This window comes from Haemorhous mexicanus, chromosome 16 (genome assembly GCF_027477595.1).
Source record: "Haemorhous mexicanus isolate bHaeMex1 chromosome 16, bHaeMex1.pri, whole genome shotgun sequence".
Classification (NCBI taxonomy): domain Eukaryota; kingdom Metazoa; phylum Chordata; class Aves; order Passeriformes; family Fringillidae; genus Haemorhous; species Haemorhous mexicanus.
In genome coordinates, this window is record NC_082356.1 from 9776560 (window position 1) to 9797731 (window position 21172).

The following is a 21172-nucleotide window of genomic DNA, read 5'->3' on the forward strand; positions in this document are numbered from 1 at the left end:
CTGGGTCCTGCACTTTGGCCACAACAACCCCTGCAGCAGTACAGGCTGGGGACAGAGTGGCTGGACAGCAGCCAGGCAGAGAGAGACCTGCAGGGACTGATGGACAGCAGGCTGGACATGAGGCAGCAGTGTGTCCAGGTGGCCAAAAAGGCCAATGGCTCCTGGCCTGGCTCAGGAATGGTGTGGCCAGCAGGAGCAGGGCAGTGATTCTTCCCCTGTGCTCAGCACTGCTTGGGCAGTGCCTCGAGTGTTGTGTTCAGTTCTGGGCCCCCAATTTAGGAAGGACATGGAGGGGCTGGAGTGTGTCCAGTGAAGGGCAACAAGGCTGGGGAGGGGTCTGGAGCACAAGTCCTGTGAGGAGTGGCTGAGGGAGCTGGGGTTGTTTATCCTGGAGAAGAGGAGGCTCAAGGGAGACAAGGCAGTGTCAGGGCACAGGTTGGATTGGATGATCTCCAAGGTCTTTTCCAACATTGCTGATTCTGGGGTTCTCTGAAACCAACCTTGGAGCAGTTGCAGGATGAGCCCTGGGCCTCCTCTTCAGAAGCTCCAGCAGCCCAGGTCCCTCAGCTTCTCCTGCCAGGCCCAAAGCCCATCCTGTCAGTCCTGCAGAGCCTCTGCAGCTCCTCCTCATTGCCCAGAACAGGGAGCCCCAGAGCCAGACACAGCAGCCCAGATGTGCCCCCCTGGCCTGTGGTGCCTCTGGCAAGGGAGCAGCAGGAGGCACTGCAGGAACCTGCAGACAATTCCTGCAGCACTTGTAGGATGATCCTGCTCCCCAAGGGACGTTCCCATGGTGCCAAGTCAGGAACTGCAATGGGGAGTGGGGCCAGAGAGGAAGAGGCAAACAGGGATGGGCTGTTTGCAGGAGAGGGAAGAGGGGTGGGCAAACGGAAGAAATTTGTAGCAGGAAGAGTAAGGAAAGCAAAGGTGAAGCCAAGGAAATGTTCAGGGCACTTTGGGGTTGCCTGCCAGGCAGCCCTGGCTCTGAGCAAGAGCATCTGCAGTGGGACAGGACACTCCCAGCCGATGGGAACAAACTTTCTGGCTGACTGCAGAGGCCAGGACAAAGCTGAGTGGTTTCCCTGCTGTCCCCAGCCCCTGCTGGCCCCAGGGGCTGATGGCATTTGTGCTCCCTCAGGTTCATGTCCCCACACCAACAGCATGGGGGTGCTCCCCCTGCTCTGTGCAATGCAAACAGGGGCTCCTGAGCCAGTGCTGCCGTGCCTGTGCCTGCAAGGATGGGGCACCGGTGTGAGCTGGGGGAGAGCCCAGGGCTGCAGAGGGGGGATGTTGTTGGCAGCTCCATGAGGACGCTCTGGGATGCTGCCCTGGGCTGTCCAGCGCCCTGGGGATGGATCAGCCCCTGCTCTGCTGCTCCTTCCCATCTCCCCCAGGGCCCTTGCAGAGCCCCAGCCATGCTGTTTGCCCCCAGCCTGCCCACGGCCACCCTGGGGCTGCTCACGGGGGTTTTCTGTGCTCAGCATTGTTCCTGGCCGTGTTCTTGAGAGAGCCTGGGCAAGGAGCCTGGAGCCCCCAGGGCCTGGCCTGAGGTGTCAGCGCTGCCCCAGCAGTGCCCATGACCTGTCCCTGCTGCAGCCCTGGCACTGCCACCCCCAGGGCTGTGCACGGCCCCGAGAGCACTCAGGCCCTACAGCAACACCAGGGCCACCAGGGCAGCGGGGCAGGGCCACGGGAGCAGCACTGGCAACACCAAGTGCTGCTGCTGCTGGGCACAGCTGCTGTGCCAGCACTGATCTGCCCCAGCTCTGCACACAGACATTGCTGCTGCAGCTCCAGAGAAGGCAACACAAGGGCATCTCTGCAGAAAACTTTTCTGGGAAATCCTTTAGTTCCTTTAAAGCCACCTAAAGTGCAGCCCCGCATTGGAACAGTCTTTGGCCAAAGGGAAGGTAGAGAGAAATGAAATCAGAAATGGCACAAAGAATGACATTTATTTTTGGACAATATGAAAAAAGTAAAACAAAGAAAAATTACATGAGAAATGAAACCAACAAGAAGTATCAAACATGACTTTTATTACAAGTGATTTGCAGAAACTGGCCAGCAGTTTAATGTTTCTGAAAGCAGCCAGAAATCATTCTCCACACTGCAGCCTTGAGCTCCTGGTTCCTCAGGCTGTAGATGAGGGGGTTCAGGGCTGGAGGCACCAGCGAGTATAGAACTGACAGGGCCAGATCCAGGGATGGGGAGGACATGGAGGGTGGCTTCAGGTGAGCAAATATGGCAGTGCTGGTGAACAGGGAGACCACGGCCAAGTGAGGGAGGCAGGTGGAAAAGGCTTTGTGCTGTCCCTGCTCAGAGGGGATCCTCAGCACTGAAGATCTGCACATAGGAGAAAACAATGAACACAAAACAACCAATGGCTAAACAGGCACTAACTGCAATGAGCCCAAGTTCCTTGTTCTTTGAATATGAGCAGGAGAGCTTGAGGACCTGGGGGACTTCACAGAAGAACTGGCCCAGGACATTGCCATGGCACAGGGGCAGGGAAAATGTGTTGGCTGTGTGCAGCAGTGAATAGAGAAAGGCACTGGCCCAGGCAGCTGCTGCCATGTGGGCACAAGCTCTGCTGCCCAGGAGGGTCCCGTGGTGCAGGGGTTTGCAGATGGACACGTAGCGGTCGTAGCACATGATGGTCAGGAGGGAAAACTCTGCTGAGATGAAGAACATAAATAAAAAAGAGCTGTGCAGCACATCCTGTGTATGATATGGTCCTGGTGTCCCAGAGGGAATTGTGCATGGCTTTGGGGACAGTGGTGCAGATGGAGCCCAGGTCGCTGAGGGCCAGGTTGAGCAGGAAGAAGAACATGGGCGTGTGCAGGTGGTGGCCGCAGGCTACGGTGCTGATGATGAGGCCGTTGCCCAGGAGGGCAGCCAGGGAGATGCCCAGCAAGAGGCAGAAGTGCAGGAGCTGCAGCTGCCGCGTGTCTGCCAAGGCCAGCAGGAGGAAGTGGCTGATGGAGCTGCTGTTGGACATTTACTGTGCCTTGACATGGGGATCTGTAAAAAAAGGAATCATGGAATAGTTGGGCTTGGAGAAGATTTTAAATATCCCAGCACAGCTGGGGACAACTTTACCCCCACTGCCTGCCCAGGGCTCTTCTGCCTGGAGCTGTCCCTGCCAGCAGCTGCTTCCCTGTGCCCAGGGCTGCGCCCTGCCACTGCTGCAAGTGTCCAGCCCAGCCCTGGGGGCTCAGCTCTGCCCTGCAAACCCCCTCTGGCACTGCCCAGGTGCAGCTCTGGCTCTGCAGGCTCTGATGGCAAAGTCAGATCTATCATGAGGAGGCTGGAAAAGCAACACTGATGCTGCCTCTAAGGGGCCCTGTGCTGATTTCTGTCACTGCCTGGTTTACTTGCGATATATTTTTTTTATTTTCAATCTGAACTGAGAGATAAATATCTTTGGGCAATTTCCCATCCAGGCAACCCAGAGCAGTAGATAAATAAAGCAGGATTTTCCCTTTTATGCAGCCCCTCCCTTGCTGTGCTCCCTGTATAATCTACATGGAAATGTTCTGCAGTTAAATGCCATGATGGGAGCAGTCCTGAACAATGCAGCATCCTCCCCACAGAAGGAGAAGCCTTACCAGCTGTATCTTCCCAGCCAGATCTTGTCCCCCAGGGCTGGGAGCAGCTCCCCAGGGCTGGCTGAGAGCTGTCCCTGGCAGGCAGCAGAGTCCCTGCCCCAGCACAGTGCCCTGGGCTGCAGGACCCTGCTCTGCAGGACAGCCCTGGGCACCCCTGGCTGCTCTGCACAAGAGAGAATCAGAGAATGTACTCACAGAGTCTGCAGGCATTGGGATGTTGCAGCTTTAGGAGATGGCTCCAGGAGCTGCAGCTGCATTGTCCTGCAGCCAGAGGTTCCTGTGCCAAGGGCTGGCAGTGATTGTGCCCCAGGCACTTCTCAGCACCTTCCCAGCCCTGACTGATTGAAGCTCTCTGTGCCTCTGTGCTGTGCCCGGGGTGGCTGCAGGCAGTGCCCCAGCCCTGCTGGGCTGGGAGAAAAGCTTCTCATCAAGAGAAATGTGCTTTTGAAGCTCTTCTTGGTTACCAGGAGCTGCCTCTGTGCCAGGAGCCCAGCCCAGCTCAGCAGCACAGACACAGCACAAGGACTTTAATGACCCTCTGGGGCTTTGTGCTCAGGCTCCTGACAGGGAGCTGAAGAAACCTCTCCAGAACTCCAAGTCAGAATCCAACTCCAAAGTTTCTTGAACTTTTAATGGGTCCCACTGAGGGACACAACTGAGAAAGTGTCCCCAGGCCCCAGGCAGAGCAGAGAACTGGAGGCAGTGATGACAGGTGGGGACAAAGAGAAGCCAAGTCTTGGTGCCCTGGGGCACAGCAGGGTCTGTGCCACCAAGGGCTGGGAGGAGACACCTTGTCCTGAGGCACTGGGGCCTCCTGGCAGAGCCCCAGCCAGGCTGGGCACTGTCAGCCCCTTGTCCTGCCCTCAGCATCCCCCCCTAGCCCACATCCCAGTGGCCTCAAGGATCTGCTGGAAGGAGTCCCTGGGGAGCCTTGCTCAGCAATGGCCCTGGGGGCTCCTGAATGCTCCCAGGGACTGCAGGGTTTTCAAAGGACTTTGGGTTTGGCTTTTGCCTTGGAGTTTCTGAGAGGTGTGAGCAACCATGGCCTCCAATTACCTGCTGTAATTAGTCCCTGGAGAGGCTTTGTCTGTAACAACACTCAGTGGGGCTCATTAATGCTTCAAGGTACTTCAGTTCTTTTAAGGTACTTGGTGTTTCCCTTTGGATACAGACTGTGTGAGAGGTTTGTGCAATCATGGCCCCAATTATCTGCTTTAATGAGTCCCTGCAGAGCTTTGTACTGACACTCAGTGGGGCTCATTAATACTTTGAGACACTCAAGGTGTTTAAGGTACTTTGGAATTTCCTTCCCACACTGAGTCTCTGATAAGTTTTTGTGCAGTCCTGGCCTCCAATTTTCTCCTCCAAGGAGCCCATGAGGAGCCTGTGTTGGGTATGGACCTCAGTGGGACCCATTCATGCCTCGAGACACTTTGGGTGTTTTTTCTGCCTTTGGCTCCTGGAATGGTTTGTGCAATCTCCTCTCAGGCCCTGAAGCTCCAGGGCTCAGCTCCAAATGCACAGTGAGGCTCATTAGGATCAAACAAGTCCTGACAAACCATGGCTCTGCCTTGATTTCCCTCTGCTCCTGTGCAGTTCATCAGGGAGGTTTCTGTAGTGGTTTTGGCCAATGCATCAATTAGTGTGGTGGGTTCAGAGCTGGCTAATTACCAGTGCACTCACTGGAATATCCTTACTCATTTCCTTTGTGAGATAGGAGTAGGACAAAGGCCAAGTAGGCTCAGAACTTTGAAAGGATATAAAGAAAATGTTATTAACAGTAGCTAAAAGAGCAATAAGAATCAGAACAAAACTTCCAGAAGTCTTCTCTCCCTACAACCTTTTCTTTCTTACTGACAATGTGAGGAGACAAAACCTAAAATTTTCAGTCAGTTTACCACCTCAAGAATATTTTTTTTTTAGTTCACTTAAGGAGAGAAGTTCCTCTGTAAGTGTTGTGGAGACTTCTCCACAAGAAAACTGTTCTCTCAGGGCTTTTAATTTCCATGAATAGCAGCCACCTGGAAAAATTTGTGAAGTCCCTCCCATTTTTCACATCTTTTCCCACAGCTGTGTTTATGGGCCATGTCAGCTTGTGGGGTATTAGTTTAAAGATGAGCTGTTTAAGAGCAGAGGTTCTCTTCATCTATTTCTGAAATCATTTTCATCTTTGGGAAGAGAGGTCTTGTCTCCCTGAGGGCACAGGGTCTCATCACTCTGCTCTCTCTCTGTACAAAGTTCTAATGGGATCACAGCTACTTCAACATTTGCTTCCTTTAGCATGGAGGCCTTTGCTGAACAAGTCATCTCCCCATACTTTTCATGCATCATAGTGAAAAAGAGAGTCTGATGGATCAATTACATCCTTCCCCATAGCTTTACAAGAGGATTCCAGCCCCAAGATCAAGGCATCTCCTCATCCCTCCCATCTGGAACTCAGCTTCCTCTTCACGGACCTCGGTGTGTTCACGTTGCCCCTCTCTGTGCCTGCACTTTGTCCTTTTCTCTCACTCGAGGGAGGATGGAAGCACTGACAGAGTTCATATCTCACCCGGGGCCTGCAGATGGTTCCGTGACCCCGGCCGGGCTCGGTCCTTGGGCCGGAGCTGTTTTACCATGGAGGTTTCTGCAGCGGCTGTGCTGGGGCTGTGTCAGGATGGGCCGCGCTGGGGCAGGGCCAGGATCTCAGCAGCCAGGCCAGAACACAGCAGCAGCACGGCCGGGGGCCGATGGCTTCTCCTCCCCCTGCCCGGGGGTTGTGGGCGAACCCCAACGGTGGCAGAACCTTGGCCGAGCCGGCCCGGCCCGGGGCTGCTCCTGGGGCCCCGGATCCTGGCTCGGCCCGGGCTGGCGGCGGGGCAGGGCTCAGCAGTGCCCAGATGTTGGAACTGCAGCCATGGCCCGGCCCGGCCTCGGCCCCGCGGCCTCCCCTGCCCTGCCCGGCAGCCGATGGGGCCTGGCGGGGTCCCTGGGAAGGGGCCCGGCCCCACGGCAGGAGCCGCCTGGGCTGCCCTGGCTGAGACGGGGCTGGGTCAGCCTTGTTACCTCTGTGCCAGCCAGAAGGGAAAGAGACCCTCCCAGGCTTTTTCATCTTTAATGTGTGTCTTCACAGGGCCGTGTACAGTTTCCTTAGTGGTTTAACAGATTGTCAGTTCTCAAAGCTAATTATTGATTGGTTTTTTTCATTGGAGGAAATTGCTTCTCTTAGAACATCACTTCAGTGAAGCAAAACCACCAAACAGCACAGAGCACAGAGTTCCATTGTCCATATATAGTGGTCACATGCCCGATGTTATGAGTTAAAAAGGGTTACCCATTTTTTTAAAAAAGGTTGTAGAAATACAAGTTTAACCCGTAGTGGCAGAGGAGAGTTCTTTGTTAGCTTCATGTTTTAATGACCTATTAAGAGTAGGTCGTTAATTCAGTATTGTTGAGAATTCCCCTTTTTGTATCAGTACCACCCTGCCTGGGCCAGGTGGATGGCCAGTGAAAGGAGGGGACATCAGAGGACATGCAAAGTAACCTCAGACTCAGCATGCCACGGGAAGGACCTCCACCACACTTACCGAAAAAAACCCAAAAGTGACAAGCCAATACAGAATTAGGAGATCAAAGTGATGTCTAAACATGAGGACAAAGGTCCAGAGCCTGCAGAGGCACTGAGAACCTTTGTTGCCCCTAGCCCCAGACTTAAAGGACCTTGGCTAGAGCCAGTACCCTAGACAGAAAACCCAAGAAGCAGAATTAGGGGAATATCCCCACTGCTTTCATGGGGACAGGACCCCCAGCTCTGCCCCCTAGTCTGCAGCAAAGCTGCATTTTCCTCCTCCGCCGAGCCACTCCTGGGAGCGACAAAGGTGTGACCGCAGACCCGTCTTACCTCCCAACCTGAGCTGATCGCTTTTAATAAAGGCATTGAAAAGGAGAAAGATCTCCTGCCCTATTTATTTCAGTGCTGGTCTCTCCCTGCTGGATGCTGTGGATGAACTCGTGAATGAGCTGTAGGAGAAGGGCAAGAATCCGGGGATGTTGCATGGACTGCTCCACACACAGTGCTCGGCTGAGCAGGGACAGGGACGGCTGGATTCCTGCTCTCCCGTGCGCTCCAGGGCTGCATCTGGCAAAGAGCAAGCACAGACAGAGCTGAGGGGCTGCGGGAGAGGCCGGAGAACACAGCCCAGCCCTGCGCTCCCCAGGCAGGGATAGCCCCGGGATGCCCCAGGGGGATTGAGCACAGCCACTGCGGGGTGTCTGCGCAGCCCCTCTTCCGTCCTGTCCGTGGGCATGTCCCCAGGGCATGGGATGGCATGGGATGGGACCAAGTTGGCTGCAGGCTCCAGCCCTGCGGCCCAGCTCTGCCACTCACCCTCCTGTGGTGGCTGGAACGGCACCACCTCTTCAGTCTCCTGCGCTGGGGCAGCTCCAGGGCCTTCTTCCTCCTCCTCCTCCTCCTCCAGCCAGGCCAGCTTGGGCACTCTCGGGGGTCTCTGCTCCATGTCACTGGCTGGAGATACTTGCAGGAGAGATGTCCTGGAAAAGCTCCGGGGCACCAAGTCCCACGCTCTTCCCTTGAGGGCAGCTGCAGAACAGAAGCCTCGGAAGGCCACAGGTCAGTGAGTCCTGTGCTCGGGGCACGAGCTCAGCCTCAGGAACAAGGCCATGGAAAAGCTCTGGGTCAGACAGGAACGAGTGGCTGTGCGGGGGCTCCTCACGGCACCGCTCTGTCCCGCTCTGAGCCGTTGCGTGTTCCGAGCACCCGGGCAAGCTTCTATTTCCCACGTGTCACAAAAGGCCCTTGGACACCGGCTTCCATTCCGTGCCATGGTGACTGTGCTGAAGTGTGCCACCCAGGGCCCTTGCACACACTGCCACCTGCCCTGGGGCTGCCCCCAGCCCACCCAAAGTAGCCCAGGTTGGAAGGAATCCCTGGCCCCAGGGGTCTAAGACAGCCCGACAGGATCTTTAGGAAGGGCTCAGACCATCAGCAAACGCTGCCCTGCTCTGCGGGCTCAGTCCTATTCCCATAGCTTTCCCTGAGAGCATTATAATTTCTAAATTATAATCATTTGAAGGGAGGGGATTTACATTTTCCATTTCAGAGAAGGCTTCTGCCTTCCTTAGCGGACACCTGTCTTTTCAAACCAAGACAATTGTTTCTCATCTTGCAGATGTGCAGTTGCTGGGGAGCCCCCTTTTACACCAGGGACCTGGAGAACCATTCCCGGCAATTGGGAAAATCCTAGGTGCTCCATCCGTCCATAGAGGAGGTCTCCAAATTTGCCCCAAAAGTGGCTCCAGCTTTTATAGGCCAAGTGACTTGATGATATTTTTAGCCCAGAAAGCCTTGCAGCTGATGGCACACTTCACAATCAGCAGGGACACAGCTAGGCCAAAGCCCACACCTCTGCTGGGAGCCTTTCTCCTCAAACACCTTTCAAACAAACCCCCATTCAATTCCGTGGGGAAAGTTTCTTCAAATGATACATTTCTGGCACATAACTACACAGGGTAATGTGAAAGATTCTAAAGCAGCTGCTTTGGAGTCAAAGAGCCAGCATTACGAGTCCTTGTCATCTGTTTGTCACTAATTCACACTTTGGGGGATTTGAAGGAGTTAGGAAGGAGCTAGAGAGCGGACCTCTGAGTTTTTTAGATGATGCCATTTCTTTTCCTTATCTTCTACATAGACAGGAAGGGTGAGTTTGGCTCCCATCTCCACCGCACGGCTCACAAGGCCGCAAGACTTCTAGTTACAAGAGCTTCTAAGGATTTGTTGGCCAATAAGACACTGCTAACAAGAATATCTATGTTTTTCTTTCAGGGGTGAGACATCAGAAATAATGAAAATGTGTTGCATTGTAAACCAAAGAGTAAAAGAAACAAAAGCACTCACAGAAGATTTGGCAAAGCCAAGAGATGCCAGTGTAGCTTATCTCGTTGGCTGCTCAGTTATTGCAGCCCTTTGCTACTTTGCCATTTGTCTTATTTGGAGATTGTGCTCAGATAATTCAATGATGGGTACAAGATAAATCTAAAAAATCATAGCCGATCAATGATGCAAAATATTACAACTTAGGAAAATGTAATAGATTGTGAAGTATTGACATCAGGGCGATGACAGTTACCACACAGAGACCAAAAGAAGCCCTTTTAACAAAACTTCAATTATATCCTTGTTCCTCAAGCCCTACTATCCATTTGTTTGGCTGATGTAGGATAATGTAAAAATCCTGTTCAAGAACTTGTATTGTTTATACTTTCCAACACTTCTGATGTGTTTTCTAAAAGCTGTGAGTATTTTTTAGTTTGAAAAAAAATCTATTATATTGGTAGTAACATTGCAGTTCTGTCTTTTCCTTTTGGTACTCAGCTGAAAAAATAACGGAAAAAAAAGAGCAGAAAAAGTTGCTGAGGTGGACAGTAGATCACAAAGTTAAAGGAGACAAGTGCATTAATACTGCCACTGCTTAAGAGCATCTCTCACAAAAAGCAGACTGGCTACACTGTCCCAACTCCATCATTTCAATTCTCCATGTTTTGTTTCTTACTTTGCAAAGCTGAGCTGAGCCATTTTTACCTAATATGAATAACAACTAGTAATACACACTTACAGTTCTCTTGTATTACTGCAACAGCACCAGGTACCCTTAGAATTTTTTAGGGCAATTGCAGTGCTGTCTCTAAATTTAAACCGGTTCAAGATATTATTTGTAGCTTATTCTTGAAGGTAATTTGCAGCAAAAGTCAAAAAATCATTGCAGATGGTCAGTGACTGGACTGTTATGTGTATGGGATGCACACGATGATTTAAGTACTGCTTCATTCTGTGTGACTCCAGGCTTTGAAAAGAGTAATCCCACTTGGCATTTGGACTCCATTTGGTCTCAGGAATTATGGAGCCAGAGTGACTTGTGAAAAAATGTCTCTGAAGTTTACAGCAGAGCTGAAGTGTACAGAAGGATGAGGATTCAATGAATAATTCAATGAATACTTAGAAAAAGTTTGAAATGCATATCCAGTTATCCCTACTGGCTATGTCCAGTGACTATCCACTGTTACAGTACAGTGCACAATGTCACCAGGAAAATTGTGAATGTGAAAGGCAAAACAGCCTTTTTGAGGCTCTTGTTATTTTCGTGTGAAGTATTTCCATGTATAATATAGGTGGCTCCTGTGTCTTGGTTTGGAAAGACAGGTGTTTGCTAAGAAAGGCAGGAGCCTTTCTTGAAATGGAAAAATGTAAACCCCTTCCTTCTGAATTGTTATAAATTTGAAATTAAGGGGGGCTCTCAGGTAAAAATATGGGAGCAGGAATAACAGTTCTTTATTAGGGAAGTGTCAGTGATGGAGAGAGATGGGGAGACTGACTCGGTGATCAGAATCCGATTTTATTGTGGGATACAAGCACTTATATACTATTTTAGGGAGACTAGTACTGTGCACTACAGTGATTAGGTTAAAATCACATACACAAACTTATGCATAAAACAACATCCCTTGCTTGCAGAGTTTAATGGGATTTTCTTTTTCCAGCAAACCCGTCTGATTTTTTACCAGCAAACCCTTCTTGCAATCTAGGTCTAATTTTTCAAAGTTCCGTTTGTTTTTGCCAAGGCATCCTGGTATCCAATCTCTTCTGTTAACCAGGTCCAAAGTCCATCATCTGTCTTCTGTCCTCCAACAGTCCAACATCTTAACACCTGAATTTTATTACTGACTGATGGGAATGGTTTAGATTGTAACCTCTGTCATCAATGTACAGCTCAGATTCTTAAGGAAGCGCCCTGAAGGAGATGATGCCTATTTGGAAAACGTGGGGGTTCCCAGGAGGGGGCACCCCTGATCCAGGGCATCGAGGCGCTGCCTGCAATCGTCCATAACCACCCCTAAGGAGCCTCCAGGGCTTCACCCTCCATGAGCTGCAGCAGACGTGTCAGGAAAGGTGACAAGAGCCCGTGGAATGGTCCTTGTTGCAGGCAGATTAGCCACTTGTAGCTCTTCAAAACTCCCTCCCATGAAAAGTAAAAAAACTTAAACCATTCCTAAATGTGAAAAACACATTCACTCTCCTGTGAAAATGTAAAAAGTTTAATAAAGGACAGTGGGAGACCAGGACCATGGAGGACCATGGTTATTATGGCCGGGTGCATCTTGGCACTCAGCCAGGAGCACCCTGTTACCTTCGGGGATCCCCCTGAAATACCTTTCTCCTTACACCAGCCTGTTGCATATTCATAGACCCTCATGCATATCCATAAACTACTTCACATATTCCAGGAACTCTTCTACCTGGCCCCTCCTTGGGTCTGCCTTTTCAGAGCATGTGTGTTTCTTGGCTGTGGTTTTGGCTCCTTCTCTTTATCACCTCCAGTTTTGGGCCTTGGTCCACTCTGCCTTCAGATGGGGAGTACTGATAGTTGGCAGATCTGTGCAGGTGTCCTCATCCTGTGTGCATTGGATGTTATCCCATCCCAGCAGGCATTTAACACAAGCAGCTATTTCTCTGTGCTTAATTAACAACAGAAATAAAAACTATATAACAAAGTTATTTAAAAAATGGTCCCAGACCATATTTGATCCCTGACAAGTTGATCCCAGTCTGTGTGGTCCTGATCCATATGGTCCCAGTCCATAGGATCCCAGTCCGTATAATCTCAGTCCAGTTTATCCCAGTCTGTGTGGTCCCAGTCCATAGGATCCCAGTCCATATTTGATCCCACTCCAGGCTATCCCGGTCTGGAGGGTTCTGATCCACAGAATCCGTCCATGTGATCCCCGTCCATGTGATTCCAGTCCAGGTGATCCCAGCCCATATTTGATCCCAGTCCAGTTGATCCCAGTCTGTGTGGTCCTGATCCATGTGGTCCCACTCTGTGCAGTCCCAACCCACAGGATCCCAGTCCATATCTGATCCCAGTCCATATTTGATCCCAGTCTGTGTGGTCCTGAACACACTCCCAGGGTCTGGAATTCCAGTTCCAAGCCAGGAAAAAATGTTCCTGCCCTTGAATTTCCTTGCTATCATCTCAAAAAATTAGAATGAAATTTTAAATAAATAAATAATAATTAAAATGAAGAAATTTTGATGAAAATGAAATATAGTAATTTCAACTCTTACTTACAATACTCCAATAATGATTCAATCCAAAACAGCAATAATTATTGCTATAAAATTCCCAATAAATATATATAAACAAATTATATACCAAGAAATACCTTTTGAAAGTTTTAACTCGATGACTAATACTTTAGATAAAAAATATCTAAAAAAACTAACATGCAATCTAACACACCTTAGTTAAACAATTCATATTACAAATATACTAAACACAAAACCAAATACCACTATAATTTCTCACACATTTTAACCAAACAATTTAACTTTAATAACACCCTTAAATACTCTAAAAAAAAAAACTAAAATTACTTTAAAAAATTTTAATTTCGGGTGGGTTGTTTCATTTGGATATTGGTTTTTGGATTGTTTGGGTTAGATGACTTAAAAAATGGGATTTTTATAGGAATTGAATCAGCTGAGAAGGTGGCACTCTGCAAACAGAACTGACTGAAAATGAACGGGACAGAAATCACTAACTTTGAAAGTTTTATTTGCTATCAAATACATCCCACACACCCAGCCCCACACAATCCCCATCCCACCACTCCAAATTGGGATCCCACTTCTCCCAATCCCTTCCCAAACCCAACTCATCCGGGCAGCTGTGGAATGGAGTGAGTTTGGCCTGGGATTGAGTGGGGGGAAATTACTAGGATTTTGTGGCGAGTTTTGGGATTCTCGTGAATTTCTGGGGGATTTTGCGTGGTTTTTTTGGAATTGTTGAGTATTTAGTGGGATTCTTTGAGGTCAAGGTTTATTACGTAAATTTTTTGGGTTTCTTGTGGATTTTTGTGCAATTTGGGGGGGTTTTGAGGGGTTTTTTGGGTGTTGCCAGGATTTCTTTGGGTCCCGGGGTGGATTCTGTGGGACTTTTTATGGTTTTGCATACAATTTTGGGGGATTTGTGGGGCTTAATTGGGATTTTGGCGGGTTTTGTTGGGATTTCAAGACACTTTGTGGGCTTTTATTTCGATTCTAGGGTGTTCTAACAGGATTTTGTGAGATTTAATTGGGATGTCGTGGGTTTTATAGGGACTTTTGGGGGTTTAATGGAGATTTTGGTGCCTCTCAGCCCTTCCCCACACCCAGGGACAACCCACGGACCACCCAAGGCCCCCCAAAATTCCACTAAAAATCCCCCAAATCTCCCCAAAAAAACAATAAGATCCTCCAAAACCCCCGAGAATCCCACAAAATCCCAGTGGAACCCACCAAAATAAAAAAAAAAAAACCCTGCACAACACCAGTAAACTCCCTCAAAATCCAAAACCCCCCCAAATCCACAACCCCCCAAAACCCAATAATTCCCCCAAAAACCCATTAATTCCCGCTAAACAACAAAATCCCTCAAAACCCAAAAAAGCCACCACCAAATCCCCCCAAAAATCCCCCAAAAAAGCCCCCAAAATCCCCTCAGACTCACTGGGGCCGTCCTGGATCAGGGGGCACCGGCCAGTGGAACAGGAGCCACTTCAGGGGGCCCTCGGAGCTTTTTGGGGAGGGGGCACCATGGGAGACCCCCCAAAAACCGGTAAGGGGGGGGAACCCCTGCTGTGACCCCTCCCCCTGAAACCCCATGACCCCGGTTCAGGGTGGGCCTGGGACTCCCCCGGGACCCCCAAATCTCCCCCAGGACCCCTCCAGGAACCCCAAACCCCCCAGAGCCCCACAGGGTTGGCCCAGGACCCCCTGAGAGCCCCCAGACCCCAATCGGGCCCAGCCCAGGATGTCCCCTGAGACCCCCCCAGACCCTTCCCAAGACCCACCCAGGACCCTGCCAGGACCCTCCAGACCCCTCCCCAAACCCAACTCAGGCTCCCCCAGCCCCTCCCCAGACCCCCCCGGGACCTCTCCCCAAACCCCCCAAACCCTCTCCTAAAACCCTTCCAGACCCCCCAAAGCCCCTCCCCAAAACCCTCCCAGGACACCCTCAGGACCCCCCAGAGCCCTCCCCAAACTCCCCCAGGACCATCCCAACACCCCCAGACCCTCCCAAGACCTTCCTACGACCCCTCCCACATCCCCCCCCTCGAGACCCCTCTTAGGACCCATCCGCACCCCCCAGGTCCCCCCACAATGCCCCAGGACACTCCCCAGACCCCCCAGACCCCACCCAAAGCCCCGGACCCCTCCCCAAAGCGCCCCCAGACCCCCCAGGACCCTCCCCCGCCCCCCCGATCCCCCCCCAGGCCCCTCCCGCACCTGTCCCCAGCCCGGCGGGTCCCGGCAGCGGCGGGGAACGGGGCGCAGCTTCCGGCTCGCCTCTGATTGGCCGGGGCGGGGAAGGCGGGCCTTGCTGAGGGGAGCCGCGCTGTGAATGGTTGGTTCGGGGACGTGCAGCGCGGTGATTGGTCGGTTAGGCGGGGCGCGCCGCTATTGGCTGGGAGCCGGCGCACGCGGCTGAGGCGGGAGATTGCGAGAGGAGAGCGGCAGAGGAGAAGCTGAGGTGGGGTTGGGGGGAAACTGGGCGGGGGGGTTTGGGGCGGGTCTGAGGCGAAAGGGGGGATTTTTGGGGGCATTGACTGGAAATAGGGGGTGTGCGGTGGGTTTGGGGGGAATGTGGGGGGGTGTGAGGGGGCTTTGGTGGGTGTGAGGGGGCTTTAGGGAGCTTTGGGGGAAGCTTGAGAGGGTCTGGAGCGTTCTCAGGTGGGTTTAGGGGGATCTGAGAGAAATTGGGAGGGTCTGAGGGGATTTTGAGAGGAACTGGGGTGTTGTGAGGGGATCTGGGAGGTTCTGAGGTGGGGCTGGGGGAAATTCGGGGGAGTCTGGGGAGATTAAGGGGTCTGAGGGGGATTTGGGGCAGTCTGATGGATTTGGGGGCATCTCAGGTGGGTCTGGGGTGAATTTTGGGGAAAACTGGGGGGAGTCTGATGGTCCTGGGGAGGTTTTGGGGGTCTTGGGGAGTGATTTGGGTCCTGGAGTGGTCCTGGGCCAACCTTGGGGGGCTCTGGGGGTCCTGGGGGAGATTTGGGGGTCCCGGGGGGTCCCAGGCCCACCCTGAACCGGGATCTGGGGGTTTCAGGGGGAGGGGGCACAGCAGGGGTTCCCCCTTCAGGTTTTTGGGGGGTCTCCCATGGTTCCCCCTCCCCAGAAAGCTCCGAGGGCCCCCTGAAGTGGCTCCTGTTCCACCGGCCGGTGCTCCCTGATCCAGGACGGCCCCAGTGAGTCTGGGGGGATTTTTGGGGGCTTTTTTGGGGGATTTTGGGAGGGTTTTGGGGATTTGGTGGAGGTTTTTGGGGAGAATTACTGGGTTTTGGGGGGGGGTGTTACATGATTTGGGGGGGTTTTGTGGATTTGTGGGGTTTTGGATTTTGGGGGATTTAATGTAGTTGTGGAGGGTTTCTTGGGGGGGATTTATTGAAATTTTTGAGAGTGTTTTTAACTTTTGGTGGGTTCCACTGGTATTTTGTGGGATTTGCGGGTGTTCAGAGGGTTTTTTGAGGATCTTTTGGAGATTTTGGAGGTTTTTAGTTGCATTTTGGGGGGGCTTTGCAGTTATCCCCGGATGTTGGGAAGGCCTGAGAGGCAGCAAAATCTCCTTAAAATCCCCAAAAGTCCCTATAAAACCCACGACATCCCAATTAACTCTCACAAAGTTCTGTTAGAACACCCTAGAATCCTGATAAACGCCCACAAAATCCATTGAAATTTCAACAAATCCCCAAAATCCTAATTAAACCCCACAAATCCCTGCAAAAATGTCCACAAAACCATAAAAAGTCCCACAGTCCCCCTCTTTGGCCCAAGACCCAAAGAAATCTTGGCAACACCCAAAAAAACCCACAAAAACCTCCCAAAATCCTAACAAAAAACTCCAAAAAATTCCTTAAAAAACCTGAACCTCCAAAGAATCCCACTAAATGCCTCCACAATTCCAATACACCCCCCCAAATCCCCCAATAATCCAAATAAACCCCCTCAAAATTCCAGAGAATCTCACAAAACCCTCACAAAATCCTAGTAAAACCCCCAAAAGTACAAAAAAAACCTTAAAAGATTGCAATAAATCTCAAAACACCCCCCCACAAGGCCGATAGAATCCCCCAAAGTCCAAACCCACCAAAATCCACAAACCCCCCAAAATCCCCAACACCCCCCAAACTCAGTGATTCTCTCCAAAAACCCCAATAATTGCCCTAAACTCCCAACAAACTCCCCCAGCCCACTGGTATGAACCAGCTGTGCTCCACATGGTTCCAGCTGCTCTCTTTCACCCTCACTTTTGTTCCAGTCACTCCCAGTATCTCCCAGTGTTCCCCAGTTCCCTCCAGCATGTTCCCAGTCACTCCCAGTATCCCCAGTATGATCCCATTTGCTCCCAAGCATTCCCAGTCACCCTCAGTTTAGTGGCACTCACTGCCAGTATGATCCCAGTCACCTCCAGCATGATCCCTGTTCATCCCAGGATAAGCCCAGCAGTTTCCAATGGCCCCCAGCATACTCCCAGTCACTCCCAGTTGCTCCTAGCATGATCCCCGTTCCTCACAGCTGCTCCCAATCACCCTCAGCACCATCCCAGTTACTCCCAGTACATCCCATTTGCACCAACATGGTCTCATTTGCTCCCCACAGGCTCCTGCTCACTCCCAGTGTGATCCCAGTCTCCATCAGTGTGATCACAGTCTGCCCTGGCAGTCTGATCCCAGTATTATATCAGTACAAACCCAGCACAGTCCCAGTCACTCCCAGTATGATCCCAGTATAATGCCAGCACAAACCCAGTACAGTCCCAGTCACTCCCAGTACAATCCCAGTATGATGTCAGCACAAACCCAGTACAGCCCCAGTCACTCCCAGTACAATCCCAGTATGATGTCCATACAAACCCAGCACAGTCCCAGTCACTCCCAGTACGATCCCAGTATTATATCAGCACAAACCCAGTACAGCCCCAGTCACTCCCAGTACAATCCCAGTATGATGTCCATACAAACCCAGTACAGTCCCAGTCACTCCCAGTATGATTCCAGTATGATATCAGTACAAACCCAGTACAGTCCCAGTCACTCCCAGTATGAGGTCCATACAAACCCAGTACAGCCCCAGTCAATCCCAGTACCATCCCAGTCCAGCCCAGTCCCTGGCAGCGCTGCCACTGCTGGGATCCCCCAGCCCTGGGTGCGTTCCTCCCTCCCGGAGGTGCCGAGAGGAGCCCCAAGGGCTGGCAGTGCCCAGGCAGGGTCCCCAGCAAGGCCCAGTTTGGATGTGCAGCCCCCAGTTTTCCCAGTTTGCCTCTCCTTTGGCCCGGGCCGGGTTCCCCCCGCCCGCAGCGGCTGGGAGCAGCCGAGAGCCCCGCGCTGCCCATCCCGACCTGTCCCGGCTCCATCCCCGCTCCTGCTGCGGGAACGGGGCACCGAGGGTGTCGCTGCTGCTGGGGGAGGAGGGAGGGAAGGGGAGGGATGGAGGGGGAGAAGGAGGTGGAGATAAGACAGCAGAGGAGGATGAGGAGTGGGGGGTGGAAGGGGAGGAGCGGGAGGAAGAGGAAGGACAAAGGCGGATCAAGGCTGAGCAGGCGGAACCGCGCGCTCGAGCCCTGCCTGAATTCGCAGCCCCCACCTGTGGGATCATTGCCCCCCCATTGCACAGGTGAGCGGGGAGGGGGAGCTCGGCCCTGATATCTCGGGGGGGGTGCCTGGGTTGGGTTTTTTGGGGGGATGTTTGGAGAATGAAGAAGTCCAAGGCTTAGTGGAAAAGGCCCCTCGGGGGGACATCGGGGGGTGCCGGTGGTGGCTGCCGGCAGAGGCAGCCTGGAGGAGCAGAGCCCTGTGTCCCCCAGGAGCCCAAAGTGGGGAGCCCAGAGAGGGGGGAGCGCCGCCATTGGCGGGACCCTCAAGAGCTGGAGAGGGGCAGGGGGGACTCCTTGGAGCCCCTGCAGCCCAGAGCAGAGAGTGAGGGGAGAAAGGACCCGGGAGCCCAAACAGCCCCGGCATCCCGAAATGGGGAGAGCGAAGAGGGGGGAGCTTTTGGGATTGCTGGGACTGCCAGCAGCCTGGGGAGGGCGGGCACCGAGGAGAAGGGGGACCCCCAATCCAAGCGTGATCCCGGCAGCTGGGACGGGAGGAACCCTTAACCCCAGAGGGGAGGGACCAGGGACGGGAACTCTTGGGAGGCTTTTTCAGGGCTGAATCTTGGTGTTTGGGAGTTTTTCTGGAGGCCGGGTGGCTGGTGACTTGTAGAGACAGACTCGGGCAGTGGGACCTTCAAACTCAACGTGTGTGGGGCAAGATGAAACAGGACAGCCTTACAAATATGATTGTCTGGCAAAAGATTTTGAGAATGTAGGAAGTATTAGCAAGATTGAAATGAAAGCAAGCTTTGAGATACGTTATTTACTGAACAGCTGGAAAACAATGGTGTGGCCCGACTGAAGGTAATCCCCTTGTGATGAAACAATTCCCTCTGCTTGCAGACAGGTCCAAGGGTCAGAGCAGACCCTGCTACCTCAGCAGAAGGGGTCCAAAGAGGAGTTTTTAGGCTTTAAAATGTAACATGGTATGGTGATGTAATGGTTCTTATAGGCTGTATGTAAATGCTATAGAATTTGTATCTTGCACTGGATTGGTGAGTGAGAAATAGAGTATTCAACACAGGAGAAGATTTATTGTATTGTGACTGGAACCTTACTCTCTTAACACTCTTACCCTCTTCCTATCTTACCCTCTCATCCTCTCTCCCACTCTCTTCTCTCGGGCCTGCTCTGAGCTGTGGCTGGCAGCTCCCAGCAGGGCCCCTGCACCCAGGCCCTTTGCAATGAACCCCAAGTTCCACAACCTGGCTGTAGAGATCTCTCGTCTCCGTCCGTCCCGGCTGTCCTACCCCCCGACGCTCCTACAAACAGCTCATCCCTTGTTTTCCCCAAACCAGGATTTCCCATTCCCAACCCCATGGATGCTGCGAGGAAGAGGAGGATGCCCCAAGACATGCAGGCAGGTGAGGAGGAAGTCAGTGCCCCTTTCCCCCTCTGTCCTGCTCCATTTCCCAGCCCAGCACGGCCCCCGGCTGCAGGACAGCCCTGCGGGGATCTTCTCCCCTTTTCCTGTGGCACGGAGGCAAATCCCATCCTGTCCTTGTCCATCCTCCCCCAGAGCAGGAGCTGAGCATGGAGAGCAGGGAGGACAAATCCCCGGGGCAGAACCAGGCAGCAGAGGCCGTTTTGAGCAGCTCCACGGTGCAGGAACCCAACGGGGAGGAAAAGCACCGGAGATCCTGCACGAGGAGGGGCTGCAAACGCAGATGGCGGGGATCTGAGGGGGAAAGAGCCAGCCTGGGCCGGGAAGGCGGCCAGAGATGGAGCCAGAGCTCAGAGCTGGTGCTGCATGAGCAGCTCCATGATGGGGAGAAGCCCAACACGTGTGGGGAGTGTGGGAAGAGCTTCAGGTGGCGCTCCCTCCTGATCAATCACCTGAGGATCCACACAGGGGAACGGCCCTACGAGTGTGGGGAGTGTGGGAAGAGCTTCAGGAGGAGCTCCAACCTGATCCTGCACCAGAGGACCCACACTGGGGAACGGCCCTACGAGTGTGGGGAGTGTGGGAAGAGCTTCAGTCAGAGCTCCCACCTGATCAATCACCAGAGGACCCACACTGGGGAACGGCCCTACGAGTGTGGGGAGTGTGGGAAGAGCTTCAGTCAGAGCTCCCACCTGATCAGGCACCAGAGGACCCACACTGGGGAACGGCCCTACGAGTGTGATCAGTGCAGGAAGAGGTTTTACACCAGCTCTGATCTCCTCAAGCACCAGCGCACTCACACAGAGGAGAGGCCCTTCCGCTGCCCCGACTGCGGGCAGGGCTTCAGGCACAACTCCCATCTTGTCATGCACCTACGCATCCACACTGGGGAGAGGCCTCATGAGTGTGGGGAATGTGGGAAGAGCTTCAGCCGGAGCTCCACCCTGATCCTGCATCAGAGGACTCACACTGGGGAGAGGCCCTACGAGTGTGTGGAGTGTGGGGAAAGCTTCAGCCATCATTCCACCCTGACGCGCCACCAAAAGATCCACACTGGGGAGAGGCCCTATGAGTGTGATAAATGCAGGAAGAGGTTTCGGATCAGCTCACATCTCCTCCTGCACTATCCAATTCACAGAGAGGAGAGGCCCTTCCAGTGCCCTGACTGCGGGAAGGGATTCAAGCACAACTCCACCCTCATCAACCACCAGCGCATCCACACAGGGGAGAGGCCCTATGAGTGTGAGGAGTGTGGGAAGAGCTTCTCACACAGCTCTCACTTGACCCGACACCAACGCAGGCACCGGTGAGGGAAGCCCTGCGAGTGCCCCGAGTGCGGGAGGAGCTTGTGCGCTGCTCCAGCTCCATCCCCCACTGGAGATCCCTCATTGGGTAGAGCCCTGGTGACCCACATTCCCTGTGATCCTTGCTGGGAACACTCCTGGCTCCTTCTCCTTTTGGTTTGGTGTTATTTTTCCTCTGCTCCATCTTCATCC

General features: G+C 52.8%; 1 protein-coding gene and 1 pseudogene across 1 annotated transcript in view; one reads left to right on the top strand and one right to left on the bottom strand.

The window, feature by feature from the left end:
• The window catches only part of LOC132334709 (zinc finger protein 850-like), an 800740-nt pseudogene that overhangs the window by 615444 nt on the left and 164124 nt on the right, over window positions 1-21172 (bottom strand).
• LOC132334515 (zinc finger protein 883-like) overlaps window positions 19826-21172 on the top strand; it is a 90785-nt gene continuing 89438 nt past the window's right edge. Inside the window, 1 exon segment of the mRNA XM_059860626.1 lies at window positions 19826-21011. Coding sequence (XP_059716609.1) covers window positions 19826-21011 — 1186 coding nt within the window.